The following is a 17,805-nucleotide window of genomic DNA, read 5'->3' as shown; positions in this document are numbered from 1 at the left end:
TTCCAATAGCAGATAGCATAGTTTGTATCATGCATCTGACGAAGAGAACTTGATTCTCGAAAGCTTATGCTACAATAAAGTTGGTTAGTCTTAAAGGTGCTACTGGACTCTTTTTGATTTTGCTACTACAGACTAACACGGCTAACTCCTCTGGATCTGTGAGCATTTTTATAGAATACGATAAAAGCCCAATGGTTCCCTAAGGGCTAACATTTATTTGCTATGAGTTTTTGTGAGTTCAGCTTGCTCCTTCAGATATCTGGGATTCACAGCCTATAACTATAGTGTTGATTCCTTTAATCTGGAGTTGGATTGCTGTAGTCCATGCTAGTTTATTTTTTTAAAAGATAGTGACTTTTACTGTAACTTCACACAGAGACTCTGAATTCTTCAGTCCACATAGACAGTACTCTGTGGGGAGGAACAGGCTAGCTGTCAAATCTTTTAAATTCATTTGTCCATCCTTATTAATAATTCACTCTATAAGAAAGTAAAAATTCTATGGTTTGCTACCTTGTCCACCACTCACTGTTTTCCTACAATTTCTTTTTCACATCTGTGTTGCTTTATGGGCTCAAAATACCCAAGGTCTTCCCCACCTCTCGTCTTATGGGAAGTCACCTGTCCTCTCGTTAATTGAAATATGCAGTTCAGTATTCCCCCTGAGACTTAAAAAAGGGTGTTATTTTTGTATTCTCCTTATTTGTTAAGAAGGACAGATGGAAAAGCTTACTTTAGGTCCAGGTCATCTAATTTTGTGCATTCTTTACAGATGTGCTTGACTGTCTTATTCATACATATTTCTACCTGTCCTACAGAGAGTCTCTCTGCTGTTGGGGGGTGTCGACTGCTAGTGGCAGAATGCATGACTAAAGTATCCCGCTTGAGGCGGTAATATAGTTTTTTTCCTCTTGTCTGTTGATGGTTGGTTTCAGACACTTTCCAGAGCAACCCTCTTTTTTGTTCTACTAACTGAAAAAGAGCTTCCTTTGCCTTTTCAGTCTTAGTTGATCTACATTTTACTAAGACTGTTATATACCAGTATGTGTCACATTGGCTGAATGTCGTATTCAGTTTAAGTTTCACACTTAATGGGATACCAACATTGGTTTTCTTCTTTCCTAGACAGAGCATATGTGCACCTTTCTCATGCTTTCAGTGCTCTGCTTTTCCCAGGACACTCATGATGCTGTGAGTCTGAGCTTTAGTGCCATTTCAGCGGCTGACCCTGTGGTTTGGGACCCCTACTATGAGGGTGTGCCTCCAGATGGCTCCTGGTTTTCTGCAAAATGACTTCGTCATATTACTACTACTTTTATCAAGAGTACTAGACATACCTTACCTTTGTTTGTCTTTTGTGTTACTGCAAATGCTTCATATCATTGCAATGCATTGTAATAATACTTTCTTAGCTAACTGGCCTCTTCACCAAGAATACTAGGCTTACCTTTGTCTCTTGTTTTACTGCAAATGTTCCATATTATTGCGATGCATTGCAATAATGTTTTCTTAGCTAACTGGCCTCAACTCCTTGGTACTCTGATTGGAGACATGGGCTGTTTGGCCCTGTGACATACTGTGATGGTCCATGTCCTGCCCTTTTGTTTACTCCTTTGCTGCCAGGGTCCTCCATCATTGGGGAATGCCCTTGCTAATCCACTGGCAAGATAATTCGTTTTTATGTTTTATCTTCTGGCTGTTTTTTTGCTGCGCAGATTGTTCTGCTAGCAGTACAGGTTCATTGATGGTGCATACTGTCTGTCCTAACTTTGGCTCCGCTATGTTTTCACTCCCACTGATAACTTTAGCAGTTTTGGTTTGCTTTTTTTCTTGCACTATAGCAATAGCCTCAGGTTTTTTTCTGAGTGGCAACTGCTGCTCCTTGATTACCCTACCTTGCACCTATAAATAGGTAAGAATCTCTGCTAAGGTTGGAGCAGGACTTGGACCCTTCTTCTTGTACTATGTTTTCGACTCAAAAACTCTAAACTTTTCTCTTCCTTATGGGATCTTCAAAGACATTTAACATAGAGGTGTAACCCCTTGTTAACTTTTTGCACTTCCTTGGTGCTTATAGTGTACAGCCACTGGACTGAGGACAGCATGGGTGCCCCCTCCATTCATAAAGTTTCACAGTGTTAGTGTGTCCAGTGCCCTGGCCAGGATTCCCTACCAGGGGTTGGCTTTCAGCCCTCATGTATCACAACTCTATTGGTTATATTAGTCATTCAGGCTCCAAGAGAGACCCAGCAGTATTCGCACAGATATCTATAGAATAGTATCTGAAGAAGTGAGCTGTGGCTCGCGAAAGCTCATATCCTACCACAAATTTTGTTAGTCTTACAGGTGCTACTGGACTCTTGCTCTTTTCTACTGCTACAGACAGACTAACATGGCTACCCATCTTGATCTTGCTTGCACTTTGTCAGGATCACTTTTAGAGAGCTCCCTGCTTTTTCAGAAGCACCTCTGGATTGATGTCAGTGAGACGCTGAGCATCTGTTGGGAAGGTGGCCCTCCATAGTCTCTTGCTTTGCGAGCTTCACACTCACCTCCTTCAGTGAGTGGGCTTGCCACTCTCCCAATGTGGGACTGCACAGAAGACATGCAGATGAAAACAGGGTTGCACTTACCTGTAACTGTTGTTGATTGAGCGCTCTTCTGTGCAGGCACGCATCCCTCCCTCCTGCCCTGCTGTGCACTCTCTGGAACCTTCGTTTCTGGGGCAGGGGGTGGTCTTCCAACAGCAGCATGGAGAGAACAGAGGGAATATTGCCCGCCTTCCTGGTCATGTGATGGTTTTGACGGGAAGGGGGAAGAGGGGTGCTCCTTGTCTTCTAGAAAGTTCTGGAAATCTTTTCCACAGATGGTCTGTGCATAAGCAGTTCCAGTGTGTACCTGCACAGAAGTCTGCTTAATGAACAACAGTTATAGGTATGTGCAACCCTGTTTTTAATGGGAACCTAGTGAGTGGAGGCTCCAAGGTGCATGGCATCTGATAACTTATCTTCTTCATTTCTTCGCTTATCTTCCTCAAAGTTCTGCATTTAGGAAGGAAAAATCAAATGTATAATTATAGGATGGATGAGACTTGTCTTGGCAGTAGTAAGTGCGAAAAGCATCTAAAGGTCTTAGTAGACCATACACTGAACATGAGCCAGCAGGGTGATATGATAGATAAAAAGGCAAATGCGGTTTTGGGCTGAATAAACAGAAGCATAGTGCCCACTCTGGTTAGATCTCACCTAGAGTATTGTGTTCAGTTTTGGGCACCACAATTTAAGAAGGATATAGACAAGCTGGAACATGTCCAAAGGAGGGCAACGAAAATGGTGAGGGGTCTGGAGACCAAGTCCTGTGAGGAAAGGTTGAAGGAGCTGGGTATATTTAGCCTGGAGAGGAGACAACTGAGAGGTGATATGATAACCATCTTCAAGTACTTGAAGGGCTGCAATATAGAGGATAGCACAGAGTTGTTTTCCACTGCCCCAGAACATTGGACCAGAACCAACGGCTTGAAATTAAATCAAAAGAGTTTTCAGCTAAACATTAGGAAGAACTTCCTGACAGTTTGAGCGGTCCCTCAGTGGAACAGGCTTCCTCGGGAGGTGATGGGCTCTCCTTTGGAGGTTTTTAAGCAGAGGCTAGATGGCCATCTGACAGCAATGCTGAGTCTGTGAACTTGGGCAGATCATGAGGGGGAGGGCAGAATGGGTTACATCAGTGCTTAGTTCTCGTGGCCCTTCGTACATGCCCAGGTTAATGACAATTGCCACCTTGGGGTCAGGTAGCAATTTTCCACAGGCCAGTTTGGCTAGGGATCCTGGAAGTGTCTTGCCATCTTCTGGTCATGGAGACGGTGTCACTGGGGCAGTTGGGGAGGGGAGTAGTTGTGAATTTCCTGCATTGTGCAGGGGGTTGGACTAGATGACCCTAGAGATACCTTCCAGCCCTATGATTCTATGATTCATTTGTGGCTAAACTTGTCATAAACCATTGATGGGCATCCTACGTGTCATCAAAGTCCATGTATCAATATATCTTCTTCCTTCGTACTGCTGCTGGGTTGACAGTCTATGAAGCAGTGACTGATCTAGACTGTGGTCTGCTAGTTGCCATTCTGTATGCTAGAAGATAACCAGCAGGAGTGGCCTGCCTGCAAACAAAGGGTTGCATCCATATGGTCTATTCAGTGATGCCCATTTCAAAGTGCAAGCAACTACTGTGGATGAGAAAAGGACGGAGAAGAGCTGGAGGCCAGGATAGAAAAGAGGCCAAGGGGTGATGATGTTAAAGTAATAATGGTCAAAATGTCTGGGGCTAAGAGCTTGTCTAACGTTATCTAGAAGGGCTGGGCTGTGGAGGCTGCATATGGTCCCATGAATGGCAGCTCAGTCAGTCTGAAAAATCCTGATGTTAACCCAGCATGCTGTTCATCACCATGTCTTCCTTGCACAGGCTAGCCCTGAACGTTCTAAAGCTCCTAGAGGCATGAAGCACTCCCCTAGCCTTTTTGTGCGCTTTTCCCCCAGGTACGGCTGTAAAAGGCGGGGTGAGTGGTTCACTCCCTTCTTTCTCAGCTCCTCAGATCCATCGTATTGATTGCTAGTCCAGGCCTTTTGTTCCATGACTTCAAATGCCCTCTTCAAGAAGTGTTCCCATTGTGGGACAGAGATGGCCCAATTGGATGAGGACAACAAATGCCTTTTCTGTCTGGGAAAAGGATACAACATCTTGCTGTGTGCAGTCTGTAAACAATTTGCGCCTCAACTGCTGTGAGAGGGTTTTGCTGGTGAAAGCAGCTATTTGGAAGTCAGTCCTGTACATCCATCCGACACCCATAGAGATTCCTCGGTTCTATCTGACAATAACAAAACTGGAACTGGCTCACCCCTGAAGTCACCATTGGTTCCATTACTCACCATATAGTTCCCCCTCCTATCATTATTATGCTTATAGGTATGAAGGTTCACTGGGAAAGTACCTGCCTCATTATTTCTTCCACAAGAAAGATCCATATATCCAAGTCCACTTGGAACCAAAGCAAAAATCAAAATCTTTATCAGTTCCCAATACAGTTCTCGAAAGAAATGCGTCACCAAAGCCAATGTTGAACCCTTCCACCCAGTTGGATGATGACTCCCATGTCAGTTCCAATTTCGCATTAGAACCATCCCCACCAGAATTCCTTACTGAGGACTCCTCTGTTTCCCTCAATGAAGACCTTTGATTATGCAACAAATAATTGGTTTGCAAGGTGAGGACCTTGGAAATTGAAGTGAACTGCTCCCCTCCAATCCCCTCGGATCCGGTCTCCAAGGTGCTGCACTTGGAGGCAACTGGTCCTGTAGAGTTTCCGATCATGCAGGGGAATGCTTGATGTGACAAAAGATGTTTGGGTCAAACCAGCTTTGACTCCAGCAATGTCAAAAAAAGCTGGCTAATATAGAAAAGGCCAAGCAAGAAGGATCAGGCTTCCTTTTTACTTGCACCCCAGCTAATTCTGTTGTCACAAAGTCCCTACAAGGGAAAGGCCTCCAAAATGGGCCACTTGGCTCCAATTGATAAAGAGGGAAGGAAGCTTGCCTTGCTAGGTAGAAAGGTGTATGCCTCTGCAACACTAGCTTTTTGGATTGGGAATTATGAGGCTATTATGGCCCACTACTAGCTGTTCTTAACGGAAAAGATAGGCCCATACTTTAATTTAATTCCCGATGACAAACAAAGCCTTGCTAAGATATTACAGGGAGAAGCTCTAAGGCTTTCGAAACAACAAATCAACCCAGCTCAGTGTGCTGGTGATTGTTCATCCAGGGGAAAAGCCTCTGCTGTAGTCATCCATAGGCATTCATATCTTAGAACCATGGTGCTAGCACCTCACTATAGGATGAGGGTAGAAGACCTTCTCTTTGAGGCTCAGACCTGTTCTTGTCTACTACAGACGATGCACTAAAGAATATCAAAGATGATAAGGTCACAACTAGATCCCTGAGTATCATACCTCTCTACCCAAACCTGTTCAGATAGACTCCTCCTCAGTCTTACCTGCCTTGTAACAGATACCATGTGTTCAATTCCCAGCCAATGCACCTAACTTCCAGAGGCTCTCAGCAGCCTTCCTCCTCTACCTCTATTCAACCTCATAGAAGGTACTTTAGAACTAAGTCAAAAGATGGTTCTTGATCTCCAAAAGATCAGTCTGGTCTGAATAAACAGATTTTTGATACCAGAACCCCTTTTGTCCTGCTAAACAACCCATCATTTCCTCTGTAGGCCTGGGAGTCTTTCACTCAGGAGGCATGGCTGTTGTCCATTGTCAGCCAAGGCTATTGCCTGGAGTTCAAGACAACTGCTCCAAACATCCCACCTCTGTCCAACCCTCCACCTCCTCCCACTTTGCTCATAGGGGAAATGCAGTCATGGCTGGGAAAAGGGACCATAGAACCAGCTCCATCTGTTTCCATGGATGGAATGTTTTCATTATGGACAAAAGGTCAGGAGGCTCATGCCCCATTTTCAACCTCCATTCCCTGAACAAGTTCATAGTGTTCAAACAGTTTTGATGGTTGTCATTAAAGGATGTTTTACCCCTGTTGAAAGTTCAAGTTTGGTTTGTTTCTATCAGTTTAAAAGATGCATATTTTCTTGTTCCAGTAAAGGTTCACTTCAGAAAGTTAGTTCTCTTCCGTTGTGGCTCCAAAAAATACCAATACGAGGTTCTCCCTTTCAGTCTTTCCTCTACCCCTTGTATCTTTATGAAGGTCATGGCAGTGGTGGGAGCCACCTCAGGGTTGTGTCATCTTCCACTGTCTTGACAATTGGCTTCTGGGTGTCAAACCAGAGAGTCACTGTCAACACAGTGACTATGATCACAGTCTGATCATAGAATTTCCCTGGTTCTGAGCATGCTGGACCAACTGCTTTTCAAGGTCTATATGGAAAAATCATCCCTGGTTCCACGACAGAGAATGCTTTTTGTGAGAGCAGTCCTACATTCCTTCCAAGCCCTGGCCTTCCCCACTCCAGACAGGGTAGCAATATTCCTCTTCACCTTGAACAAAGTCCTTTCATACAGGCATCAAACTGCAAAACAAAGACAAAGATGGTTAGGTTTTACGGCCTCCCTGACTGATAGTTCCATTTGCCAGATTGAGATGTGGTCTTCTCCAAAACTGGTTCGTCAGAGTGTTCCACCCACACAAGCAGTTCTCTAGCCCTCATCTCATCCACAGGTCCCTGAAGTGGTGGAGTGACAAGCAGAACTCCCCATGGTTCCTCCCTAATATAAATCTGAGTCAACACAAAGGCCTCTCTTTCTGAGACCACCCAGGTAGAGGGAGCATTGTCCCCTCAGGAATTGTCTATGCATATCCACCTCCTTGAATTCCGGGTGATAAGATACACTCTGAAGGCCTAGTAGAGGGTAAGAATGTTCAGATTATACACCGGCAATACAACTTCCATGCTTTACTTGGTTTTGGGGGGTACAGCTTCCCTAGCTCTCTCCCAAGACTCCTCACTAATTTGGGAGTGGGCTATCCAATATCAGGTCAGTTTTTCAGCCATAAATATAGTGGGCAAGGAGAATGTTCTGGCACATGCCCTAACTTGGTCCAAAACTCAGAACTATGAATGTTCTGTCCATGGGGAGTTCCTCTGCCCTGTTTTTGCAAAGTGGGGGCATCTGACCCCCATATACCAATTTACCATATACTTCAACAGGAAATGTGCACAGTATTGCTCAGGGGATGAGAAAGGGAAGGCCTCTCTTGGAGATGCCATTCATATTCCTTGGTCAGGCACCCTCCTGTCTGCATTCCCTCCTCTACCTCTTGTGATACTAACAGTAAGATAATGAGGGAAGGTTCCTTGGCAATCGTAATAGCCCCTTACTGGCCAAGGCAAATTACAAACATTGTAAGCAACCATGTCCATTACATGTAAGGGTTCATTCCATGAGGGCTCAGCCTTCAGATTGGGCATTCCTTGTGCAAGGCAGCCACTTGGTCAACACCGTCTACAGTCATCAAACATGTCATTGACATGGACTCCAGACTGCCTTGCTGTTGGCAAGGCAGTCCTGAAAAGTCTTTTCCATTAAAGGGCTTCATGCTCTCCTCCTGGGTTAAGTTAGTTCATTAATCTCCCATGTGAGACTGCACAGAAGACATGATAATGAAAACAGGATTACGCTTACCTGTAATTTTCTGATTCTCCTTTCAAAATATTTTCTTTGAAATATTAGCCTGTCTTTTTTCCTGCAACACTATAACCTGTTGTTTTCTTCCCTGAGCAGGGGCCATTTCATACGAGATCTTAACATTTTTCTCCCATTCTGGTTCTAGGGCAAACAGGAAGCGGAGCCAGCCTCGAAGACATAAGACACAGGATCAGAAATCTCTAGGGGATGTCATGGCGATGGAGACTGCCCTGGATGAAGTGAAAGTGAAGGAGGAGCAGCAGAGAATCCCAACTTTGGACGAAGAGGGGAAAAGAAAAGAGGGTAAGACCAGGGCGTAGAACCCACCATGCTGAATGTGTCCATTCTTACTGGAACAGTCTCTAGGCTTGATAATGCTGACTGCTGCTTTTAAGTCTTAAAAGCACTTAATATAAGTTCTTGGCAACCTTGGCAACAGTCCTATAAGGTAAGCCAGTAGCATTTTCATCACATTAACAATCTGATTCTCCATGCAACAAGGAAGGTAAAAAGCTGGTTACAATCTAGCAGCTATAGATAATTCAAGGAAACTAGACATATTGGGGAGGTCCCCTACATAGCACCTTTTACCCAGTGAACCACCATAAATGATAAAAAGAAGTACCTCAGAGCCTACAATGTGTTCTTTCTTATAGTTTGTTTTTGAGTTTTGTTTAGCCCTGGGTGGTCTGAACAATACAGCAGGGGGAGGATTTCGTGTTCTCCAGGGCTTATTTATCTGACACCATGTGGTGTTTGGTCTGCAAACAATTCACGCCCAAAGCACACAATGAAAGGGCATCATGGCTCAAAGCAGTTCTTTTGGAGTCAGCCTTGAACACCGATCACACCAACACTGATCACAGTGCCGCAGATAAAGAACCGCTGCCTCCTTGGTTCCACCAGGATGTTCAGCACCTGGCATGGCTTAAAAGGACCAGTTGGTTCCACCTTGGTGCCAGTCAGAACCACCTGCCTAAGCTCACATTGAAGCATGTTGATAAACCTTCGACATCGAAGTCACACAAGAGGAAGAAATCCTCTTCTTCCATCGAGTCCATCCATGGTTCCGAAAACTCCATCTCCAACTCTTAGAAGTCTCCTTGCTTCAGTTCCATCTGTCTCAGAAGGTGAGATTCCTGAAATCTTTTAACTGTCTACAACCATTTCAACACTGCCACCCTCAACAGTACAACCTGTGGAAAGGCAGAGAGGTTCCTCAGTTCCGTCTGAAGATGACAATACGTTTGAACTGGCTCATCATCAAAGACGCCATCGGTTCCATTACTCTCTCTAAGGTTCCCCTTGCTATTACTTTGCTTATGGATATGAAGACTTGTTGAGTATGTACCCATCCCTCATTACTACTTATATGATGAAGACTTCTATGTGTCGGTTTACTTGTAACCGAGACGTAAAACAAAATCTATATCAGTTCCAACTGCAGTTCCAGAAGACAACACTGCTCCAGAACCGATGATTAACCATGCTACACAGTCTGATCATAGAATCATTGGGTTGGAAGGAACCGCTAGGGTCATATGGTCTAACCCCCTGCACAATGCAGGAAATTCACAAATATCATCCCCACCCCACACACACCCAGTGACCCTTACTCCATGTCCAGAAGATGGCAAAACACTGTCAAGATACCTAGACAAACTGGTAAATATCCGAGTATCACGTCTCTCTACACAAATCCATTCAGGCAGAGTACCCACATAATAAATACACTCAGTTACATTTCCAGCCAATGCACACATCGTCCAGAAGATCTCAGCAGCCTTCTTCCTCAGCCTCCGTTTAACCCTGTAGGAGGTACTTCAGAACCAAATCAAAATATGGTTCCTGATCCCCAAATGATCGATCTGGCTTGAATAAACAGAGTTTTTGATTCCAGACCCTCTTGAGCCCTCCCAGGCAGCCACTCACTTCCTCTGCAAGTGTGGGAGGCAATCACCCAGGAAGCTTCGGTGTTGTCCATTGTCAACCAAGGCTATTGCCTGGAGTTCAAGGCAACTCCTCCAAACATCACACCTCCCAACCTGCTTATAGAGGGACTGCAGTACGAAAGGGGCCATAGAGCCGGTTCCATCCTTTTGCGTGGATGGAGTGTTTTCCTGGTATTTCATTGTAAACAAAACATCAGGGGGTACCCACCCCATTTTAGACTTTCATTTCCTAAAAAAGTTCATAGTTTTCAAAAAGTTTTGAATGTTGTCATTAAACAATGTTTACCCCTGTTGAAAGTTCAAGTTTGGTTTGCTACTGTTGACTTAAAGGATGCATATTTGCATGTTCCAATAAATGTTCAGAAAGTTCCTTTGCTTCCAGAGTAGCTCTGAAAAATACCAATACAAGTTTCTTCTTTTCAGTCTCTCCTCTACCCCTCTTGTATTTACGAACATCATCGCGCTAGTGGTGAGCTACTTCAGAGAAAAAGGAGGTACCCTTTCCCCCCCTATCTCAATGATTGGCTTCTAGTAGGCCAAACTAGAGAATCTCTGTTGCAGCTTATCTCTGCTTCTTACTGTCCTCTACCAACTAGATCTCCAGGTCAATCTGGAGAAGTCATCCCTGGTTCCCCAGCAGAAGGTGGTTTTAATAGGGGCAGACCTAGACTCCTCCCAAGTTCATGCCTTCCCCACTCCAGACAGGATAATGTTAAATCGCATCTTATTCAAATCTGCCCACTTTTACAACATGTTCAGATCTCGTGGAATTCTATCCCTATCTTCAAGGGTGTTTGCTACCCCTCCCAGTTTGGTATCATCTGCAAATTTAATGAGTAATCCCTTCACACACACCTCCAGATCATTTATAAACATTGAAAAGCATTGGGCCCAGAACCAAGTCTAGTGGACACTTCCCTCCAATCAGACATGGTGTCAGTGACAACTACCCTTTGGGTGCGGTTATCCAGCCAGTTCCATATCCATCTAGCCATCCTAGTGTCCAGTCCATAGTCCACCAGTTTACTCAACAGAACATCATGTGGAATCTTGTTAAAAGCTTCACTGAAATCTAGATTAACTGCATCGACAGCATTCCTGTGATCCAATAAGTCTTTCACTCAATCATAGAAGGAAATGAGGTCTGGCAGAACCTGTTGGAGACAAATCCGTGCTGACTTCCCCATATCAGTATGTTATCCTCCAGATGCATGCAGATTGATGCCTTTAGTATCTGTTCGAGTATCTTCCCTGAGACAAAGGTTAGGCTGACTGGCCTGGTGTTCCCTGGATCATTCCTTTCCCCCTTTGTAAAGATTGGAGGATCATTTGCCATCCTTCAGTCTTCCAGCACATCACTGTCCTCCAAGAGGCCTGGAAGATGGTCAGCAAAGGTCTGCAAGCTCTTTCGAAAGTTCTTGAAGTACTCTTGGCTGCACCCCATCTGGTCCATGGGATTTGGACACACCCAGTGCAGCAAGGTGCTTCTCTACAACTTGACCATGTCAGCCAGCAGCCCCAAAGTCACACCTTGCCTACTGCCATCTCTAAGTGAGCCTGTTCTCTCCTGCAGAAAGAAAACTGAGGTAAAATAAGCATTGAGCCTTCTGCCTTCTCTCTGTCCTCTGTCAGAGTTTCTCCATTTTCACCCAGCAATGGGGGTATTGCCCTCTTCACCTTCCATTTGTTCCTCACATATCTGAAGAATGTCTTTTTGTTGTTGCAAGCCCCAAATTGGTCCAAAAACTCAGAATTACGAATGGTCTATCCATGGGGAGTTCCTCTGTTCTTTTTTTTTGCGAAGTGGAGGTATCCAGCCATAGACCTATTTGCCACATATCTCAACAAGTAATGTGCACGTTATTGCTCAAGGGAAGAAAAGGGGAAGGCCTCTCTTGGAGACGCCATTCAGATTCTTTGGTCAGGCACTCTCCTATACTCATTCCCATCTCTACCTCGTATGATGCTAACGCTCAGCTGGGTAATGAGAGAAGGTTTCTCAGTAATCATAATAGCACCTTCATCTTCGTTCTTCTGTGCCTCCACACATGGGGACTGCGCAGGCGCAGGCCAGCCGCCGGAGAATTTTCTAGAGCTTCCAAGGCTCCGAAGGGGCCGTTTGTCGCGCGCCTCAGCGACCGTCTTCCCGCCCAAACGGTCACGTGATCCTACAGCGACCAACGGCCCCTTCCCTCAGTTCTCTTCTTGCCGCCGCTTGGAGAGAACGTGAGCTTCGTTGCTCTGTGCTTTTTTGTGCTTCGTGCTTTATTCTGACTGATTGCTTGGTTTTTGACTTCGGACTTCGTGACCTCGACTATTCTTCGGATCTCGTTTTGGACTTTGTTGTGGACTCGGTAATTGACTCGGACTGTTTTTGACCTTCCTTTCGCGTGCCCCTGAAGATGGCCTCAAAGGCTCTCTTCAAGCATTGCCTCCAATGCCACACGAAAATGGCCAAGACCGATGGCCATGAACTGTGCCTGTTCTGTTTGGGGGAGACCCATAATGTGACGGCCTGTAAAATTTGCCAGGGTTTCACCAGCAAGGCCCGGCAGGAGCGCAAGGCCCGACTGAATTCCTCCCTGTGGCAGAAGGTCATGTCCGGAGGCGCTCCGTTGCCCTCCTCCAAGGCCGGCCCAAGCCCCTCTGCCGAACGGCATTCCAGAGCTGGCTCAGTGGCCTCCGCGAGGTCGGGGTCGAAACCGCGTCCCCCGAGTACCTCGGCGTCGAGAGCGGCCTCTCCAGCGCAGGGACCGGTGCGGCCGCCCCGTAGCGCGTCATCTACCAGGTCGGATCCGAGACCTACGTCGGAACCGAGGATCCTGGTACCGAGTCCCCGGTCGGAACCGACGTCCGGATCGGTTCCGATGAAGCCTAAGAGGTCGAAGCCGAGGTCCCCTTCGAAGGTGAGGAGCGCGTCGGTTCCGAGGTCTTCTTCGGAACCAGCGAAGAAGAAGAAGAAGACCAAGCATCATCGGTCGCCGCGTCCCGCTCCTCAGGAGGAGGTCATCGTGCTTCCTCACACGCCTTCCCCTCACCTGGGCTCCCCGGAGCCAGAAGACATCACCGTTCCTGTGCCGGATCCGATGGCCTTCGAGACGGTGACCGCGGAATTCTCGTCGGGGCCGGAGCCGAGCCCGCACCGTCGGAGCCGACCATCGCTTCCCCTTCGGTCGCCGAGGCTGGAACCGAGCCCGTCTCCTCGTCGGAGCCGTCCGTCGCCTGCCCGTCCGTCTCCACCTCCGGTCGGTCGTGAGCGGCATGGTTCCGGGGACAGTGTCCGATCAGTCCGGTCCACTGCGTCCCGGCATCGGCAGGCTTCCTACCTCCCCTCGCCATACCGTTGCCAATGGGAGGGGGCACCTGCGGGCTTCTCCGTGTCGGAACCGAGGCCTTCGACATCGAGGTCGGCGTGGGCTCCCCCTCCGCTCCAGGTTCCGGAATCCCAGCTCGGTTCCGATGAGGAGGATGTGGAGAGCTTTGGCGGCTACCAGTCGGAGTCCTGGTCCGAACCATCGCCGGCTGAGGAGCTAGTGCCATCGGCGGACTCGCCATTCGAGGACCTCCGCATCTACGCCGACCAGATGGCAAGGATGGCCAAGGCTCTCGAGATGGACATCTCCTCAGCAGTTCCCCAGACCAAGGACAAGCTCCTCAAACGCATTTACGGAGACAACCCGGCGTACGTTGGCTTCCCCATGCTCGAGGGTATTGAGGAAATCGTGGAGAAGGTATGGCAGGTGCCCTGTGATCAGCCTCCAACATCCAAGAGGATTGAGCAGCTCTACAAAATCAAGCAGGGTACCTGGCCGGCGCTGGTGAAACACCCTCCACCTTCCTCCTTGGTCACAGAGGAGTTCAACCCCAGGCGATCGGGTCACTCCTCGGTGCCTGCCGATAAGGAGGGCAAGAAGCTGGATGCCATGGGCAGACGCCAGTACATTGTTTCTTCCCTGGGTCTGAGGATTGCCAACTATCAGACCATCATGGCAGGGTACCAGCTGTACCTCTGGGAGAAGTTGGCATCCTATACACGAGACCTCCCTCCTGAGCAGAAGGCTGTGGTGTCCCTGCTGCAGACAGAGGCTGTGAGGCTGTCTAAGCAGCAGATGAACGCTGGGAGCCACGCTGCTGACACTGCTGCTAGAGGTATGGCGTCGGCGGTGGTCCTCAGGCGCCACTCCTGGTTGCGGTCTACGGCCCTGTCCCAAGAGGTACGTTCCAGGGTGGAGAGCATGCCATTTGAGGGGGACTCGCTGTTCTCCAAATCGACCGACGAGACCCTGAAGAAAAAGAAGGAGGACCGGCAGACGGCGCGGTCTTTGGGTCTGGCTCCAGCGGACAAGCCCTCCTCCAGGTCACGGTACGCTCCCAGGTCTGGCCCTTACCACTACCAGGGCAGATACCAACAGCAGCGGCCGGGCTACCATCAGTATCCTGCCTACCAGCAGCGGCCTTACCCTCCCGCACAACAGCAGAGGAGGCGTCGGCCCTTCAAGCCTCGTCAGGCACAGCAACCGGCCCAGCAGAAAGATCAGCAGGGCGCCGGGAGGCAGTACTGACGGGTCGCGCCAGCCGTATCCCCGAACTTTTCGGACAGACTTAGTCCACTCCTCTCTGAGTGGGAGTCAATAACATCTGACTCATGGGTCTTAACTATTGTTGAACTGGGATACGGGCTGGAGTTCGTTGAGCTGCCTAGATGCAGTTCACCCCTGACAGCTGTCAATAACACTATGGCCGAGCTGGATGCGGAGATCGTGTCACTCTTGGCCAAGGGTGCTGTGGAAGAATTGCCCTATGAGGACTCTGTAAAGGGTTTCTTCTCTAGGTTCTTCCTGGTCCCTAAGAAGGATGGGGGTTTACGTCCCATTTTAGATCTGAGGGGCCTTAATGCCTTCCTCAAGGTGACCAAGTTCAAAATGGTTACGTTGGCGGCGGTGATCGCCTTACTGAAGCAAGGGGATTGGTTTGCGGTTCTTGACTTAAAAGACGCATACTTTCACGCGGGCATACGGGAGGAGCACAGGAAGTACCTGAGTTTTGTTTACCGGCATAGGGTTTTCCGGTATAAGGTGCTCCCCTTTGGCCTGTCCACTGCCCCACGAGTGTTCACTAAATGTGTGGCCCCTGTGGTTTCCTTCCTACGGGAAGAAGGCTGTACCATCTTTCCGTACCTCGATGACTGGCTCATCGTGGCTGAATCAGAGTCTAGGCTGGTGCAGGACATTGACTTGGTACTTAGCACTTGCCAATGCCTGGGGCTCCTGGTGAACTTGGAGAAATCCAAGCTGGTGCCCAGCTGCAAGGTGTCCTACATTGGTGCGCTTTTAGACTCTGTGGAGGGCAAGGCCCTGCTCCCCTTGGAGAGGGCTCGGTCCCTAAGGGGTCTAGTGTCCATGTTTAAAAGGAACCGGTTCCAGTCTGCGCGCACTATCCAGTGCTTACTAGGGCATATGGCAGCGGCCACCTCTGTGGTGCCTTTCGCTAGGCTGCGTATGCGCCCTCTCCAGAACTGGTTTGTGCGGAGGTATGATGCTCTACTGCACCCTCCGTCCCTCAAATTCTCTATCCCGAGGGTCATCCTCTCCTCCTTGGACTGGTGGCTGTCTGATGACAACTTGTTTAGAGGGACCCCTTTCGGGTATCAACACCATGACATCACGGTTACCACTGATGCCTCTCTGTTGGGATGGGGGGCTTACTGTGGTGATGTGTCGGTGCAAGATGTCTGGTCTGACAGGGAAAAGACCCTCCATATCAATGTGCTTGAACTAAGGGCCATTCGTTTCGCACTTGTGTCTCTTACAGCACTGCTGAGAAATCGTCATGTCTTGGTGCAGACGGACAACACGACTGCCATGTACTACGTGAATCAGCAGGGGGGCACAGTGTCCATGGCCCTGTGCCGGGCAGCCACACTCACTTGGCAGTGGGCTATCAAGAACGGCGTGTCGCTCCGTGCTATACACGTGGCTGGGTCAGACAATGCCCGGGCAGATGCCCTCAGCAGGGCCCCTTTACTAGACCACGAGTGGGAACTGAACGGAGAGTGCATTGGGCCGATCTTCCGGATGTGGGGTCATCCAGTGATAGACGTGTTCGCCACTGCGGCGACCACCAAGGCCCACACGTTCTGTTCCAGGGCAGGGAGCGACCCCCTCTCTATTGGGGATGCCTTCCAGTTTACGTGGACGCAGGGCTTGCACTACATGTTTCCTCCATTCCCCTTGATTCCCAGGGTCCTGTGCAAGATAGAGGAGGACGGGACGGACTGCATCCTAGTGGCCCCCTTCTGGCCACGGCAGGTTTGGTTCCCGAAGCTCCTGCAGATGTCCCAACGGACGTATGTGAGTCTGCCCCCTCGGCAAGACCTTCTCCTAAACGGGAGCCTGGTCCACCACGATCCCAGGAAGCTGCACCTAACGGCTTGGCGGATCGTTCCTCCCCGATAGGCTTTACTGACGAGGTACAGAGGGTCCTCCTGAATGCTCGTCGGCCATCCACTAGGCGCGCTTATGCGGCCAAGTGGCGCAGGTTTGAGCTCTGGGCACTTGCCAGAGGAGTGGTGCCTGACAACAGTCCCTTGGGGGTTGTGTTCGAGTATTTGTGCCACTTGCGTGGCCTGGGCTTGAAGGCTTCCTCCCTCAAGGTCCACCTGGCAGCGATATCAGCTGCTCACACCCGAGTTGAGGGTGCTACGGTGTTTTCTCACCCACAATCCCGCCAGTTCCTTAAGGGCATGTACAATCTTTACCCACCTGTATCAGCGCCAGTGCCTCAGTGGTCGCTGTCCTTGGTGCTCTCACGTCTCATGTTGCCTCCATTTGAACCTATGGCTACATGCCCCTTGGATATGCTATCCTACAAGGTAGCATTCTTGGTGGCCGTCACATCGGCCAGAAGGGTCAGTGAGCTGTCTGCACTGCGGTCTGACCCTCCCTTTCTTGTGTTTCATCCCAACAAGGTGGTCCTGCGTCCCTGCCTTGGGTTCCTGCCCAAGGTGGTGTCCGCCTTCCACCTCTCGCAGGATATTTCACTGCCTGCATTCTTTCCTCAGCCTTCCTCTAAGGGGGAAAAGGCCCTCCATTCCCTAGACTTGAAGAGGGCCCTAGCCTATTACCTTGATAGGACGAAGGGATTCCGCACCTGTCCTCACCTGTTTGTATGTTTTGGGGCCAAGGACAAGGGTAACAGGGCTTCCTCGCAGACCCTGTCTAGGTGGATTGTGACGGCCATTAGCAAGGCCTATTCCCTGGCAGGGGTGGCTTGCCCGCTCCATGTCAGAGCCCACTCCACGCGGTCCCAAGCATCCTCTTCGGCACTCCTCAGGGGGGTGCCCCTGGTTAACATTTGTAAAGCAGCCACATGGTCCTCTGCAGACACCTTTGTCAGGCATTACGCCGTTGATGTCAATGCGGAGCAGGATGTATCTGTGGCCAAGGCTGTCTTACACTCCCTTTTTTCCTGAGGGAGTTTTGGAATGACTTTCTTGGCGTACCTGCTGGGTACCCTTGAGTGAAAGTGTGTATATATGTACCTGGGGGTGTGTATATATGTAAATATTGAATATTTATGTGTCCTTACACAGTTTTTTTACGTAGATGTATATATGCATATCTATTTATTGTTGTTCTTGTTTGTTCAATAAAA

The 17,805-nt window shown here is 48.6% G+C and overlaps 1 protein-coding gene across 2 annotated transcripts in view; it reads left to right on the top strand.

Moving 5' to 3' along the window:
• KDM4B (lysine demethylase 4B) overlaps positions 1 to 17,805 on the top strand; it is a 328,745-nt gene that overhangs the window by 240,139 nt on the left and 70,801 nt on the right. For both annotated transcript variants that reach the window (XM_054982034.1, XM_054982035.1), the window contains exon 10: positions 8,346 to 8,503. In XM_054982034.1, the coding sequence (XP_054838009.1) occupies positions 8,346 to 8,503 (158 nt within the window). The remainder of the gene's footprint in view (positions 1 to 8,345; positions 8,504 to 17,805) is intronic.

Source organism: Eublepharis macularius, chromosome 5, assembly GCF_028583425.1.
Source record: "Eublepharis macularius isolate TG4126 chromosome 5, MPM_Emac_v1.0, whole genome shotgun sequence".
Lineage (NCBI taxonomy): Eukaryota > Metazoa > Chordata > Lepidosauria > Squamata > Eublepharidae > Eublepharis > Eublepharis macularius.
Note: the sequence above shows the minus strand (reverse complement) of the source record. Positions and strands in the feature narration are given on the sequence as shown.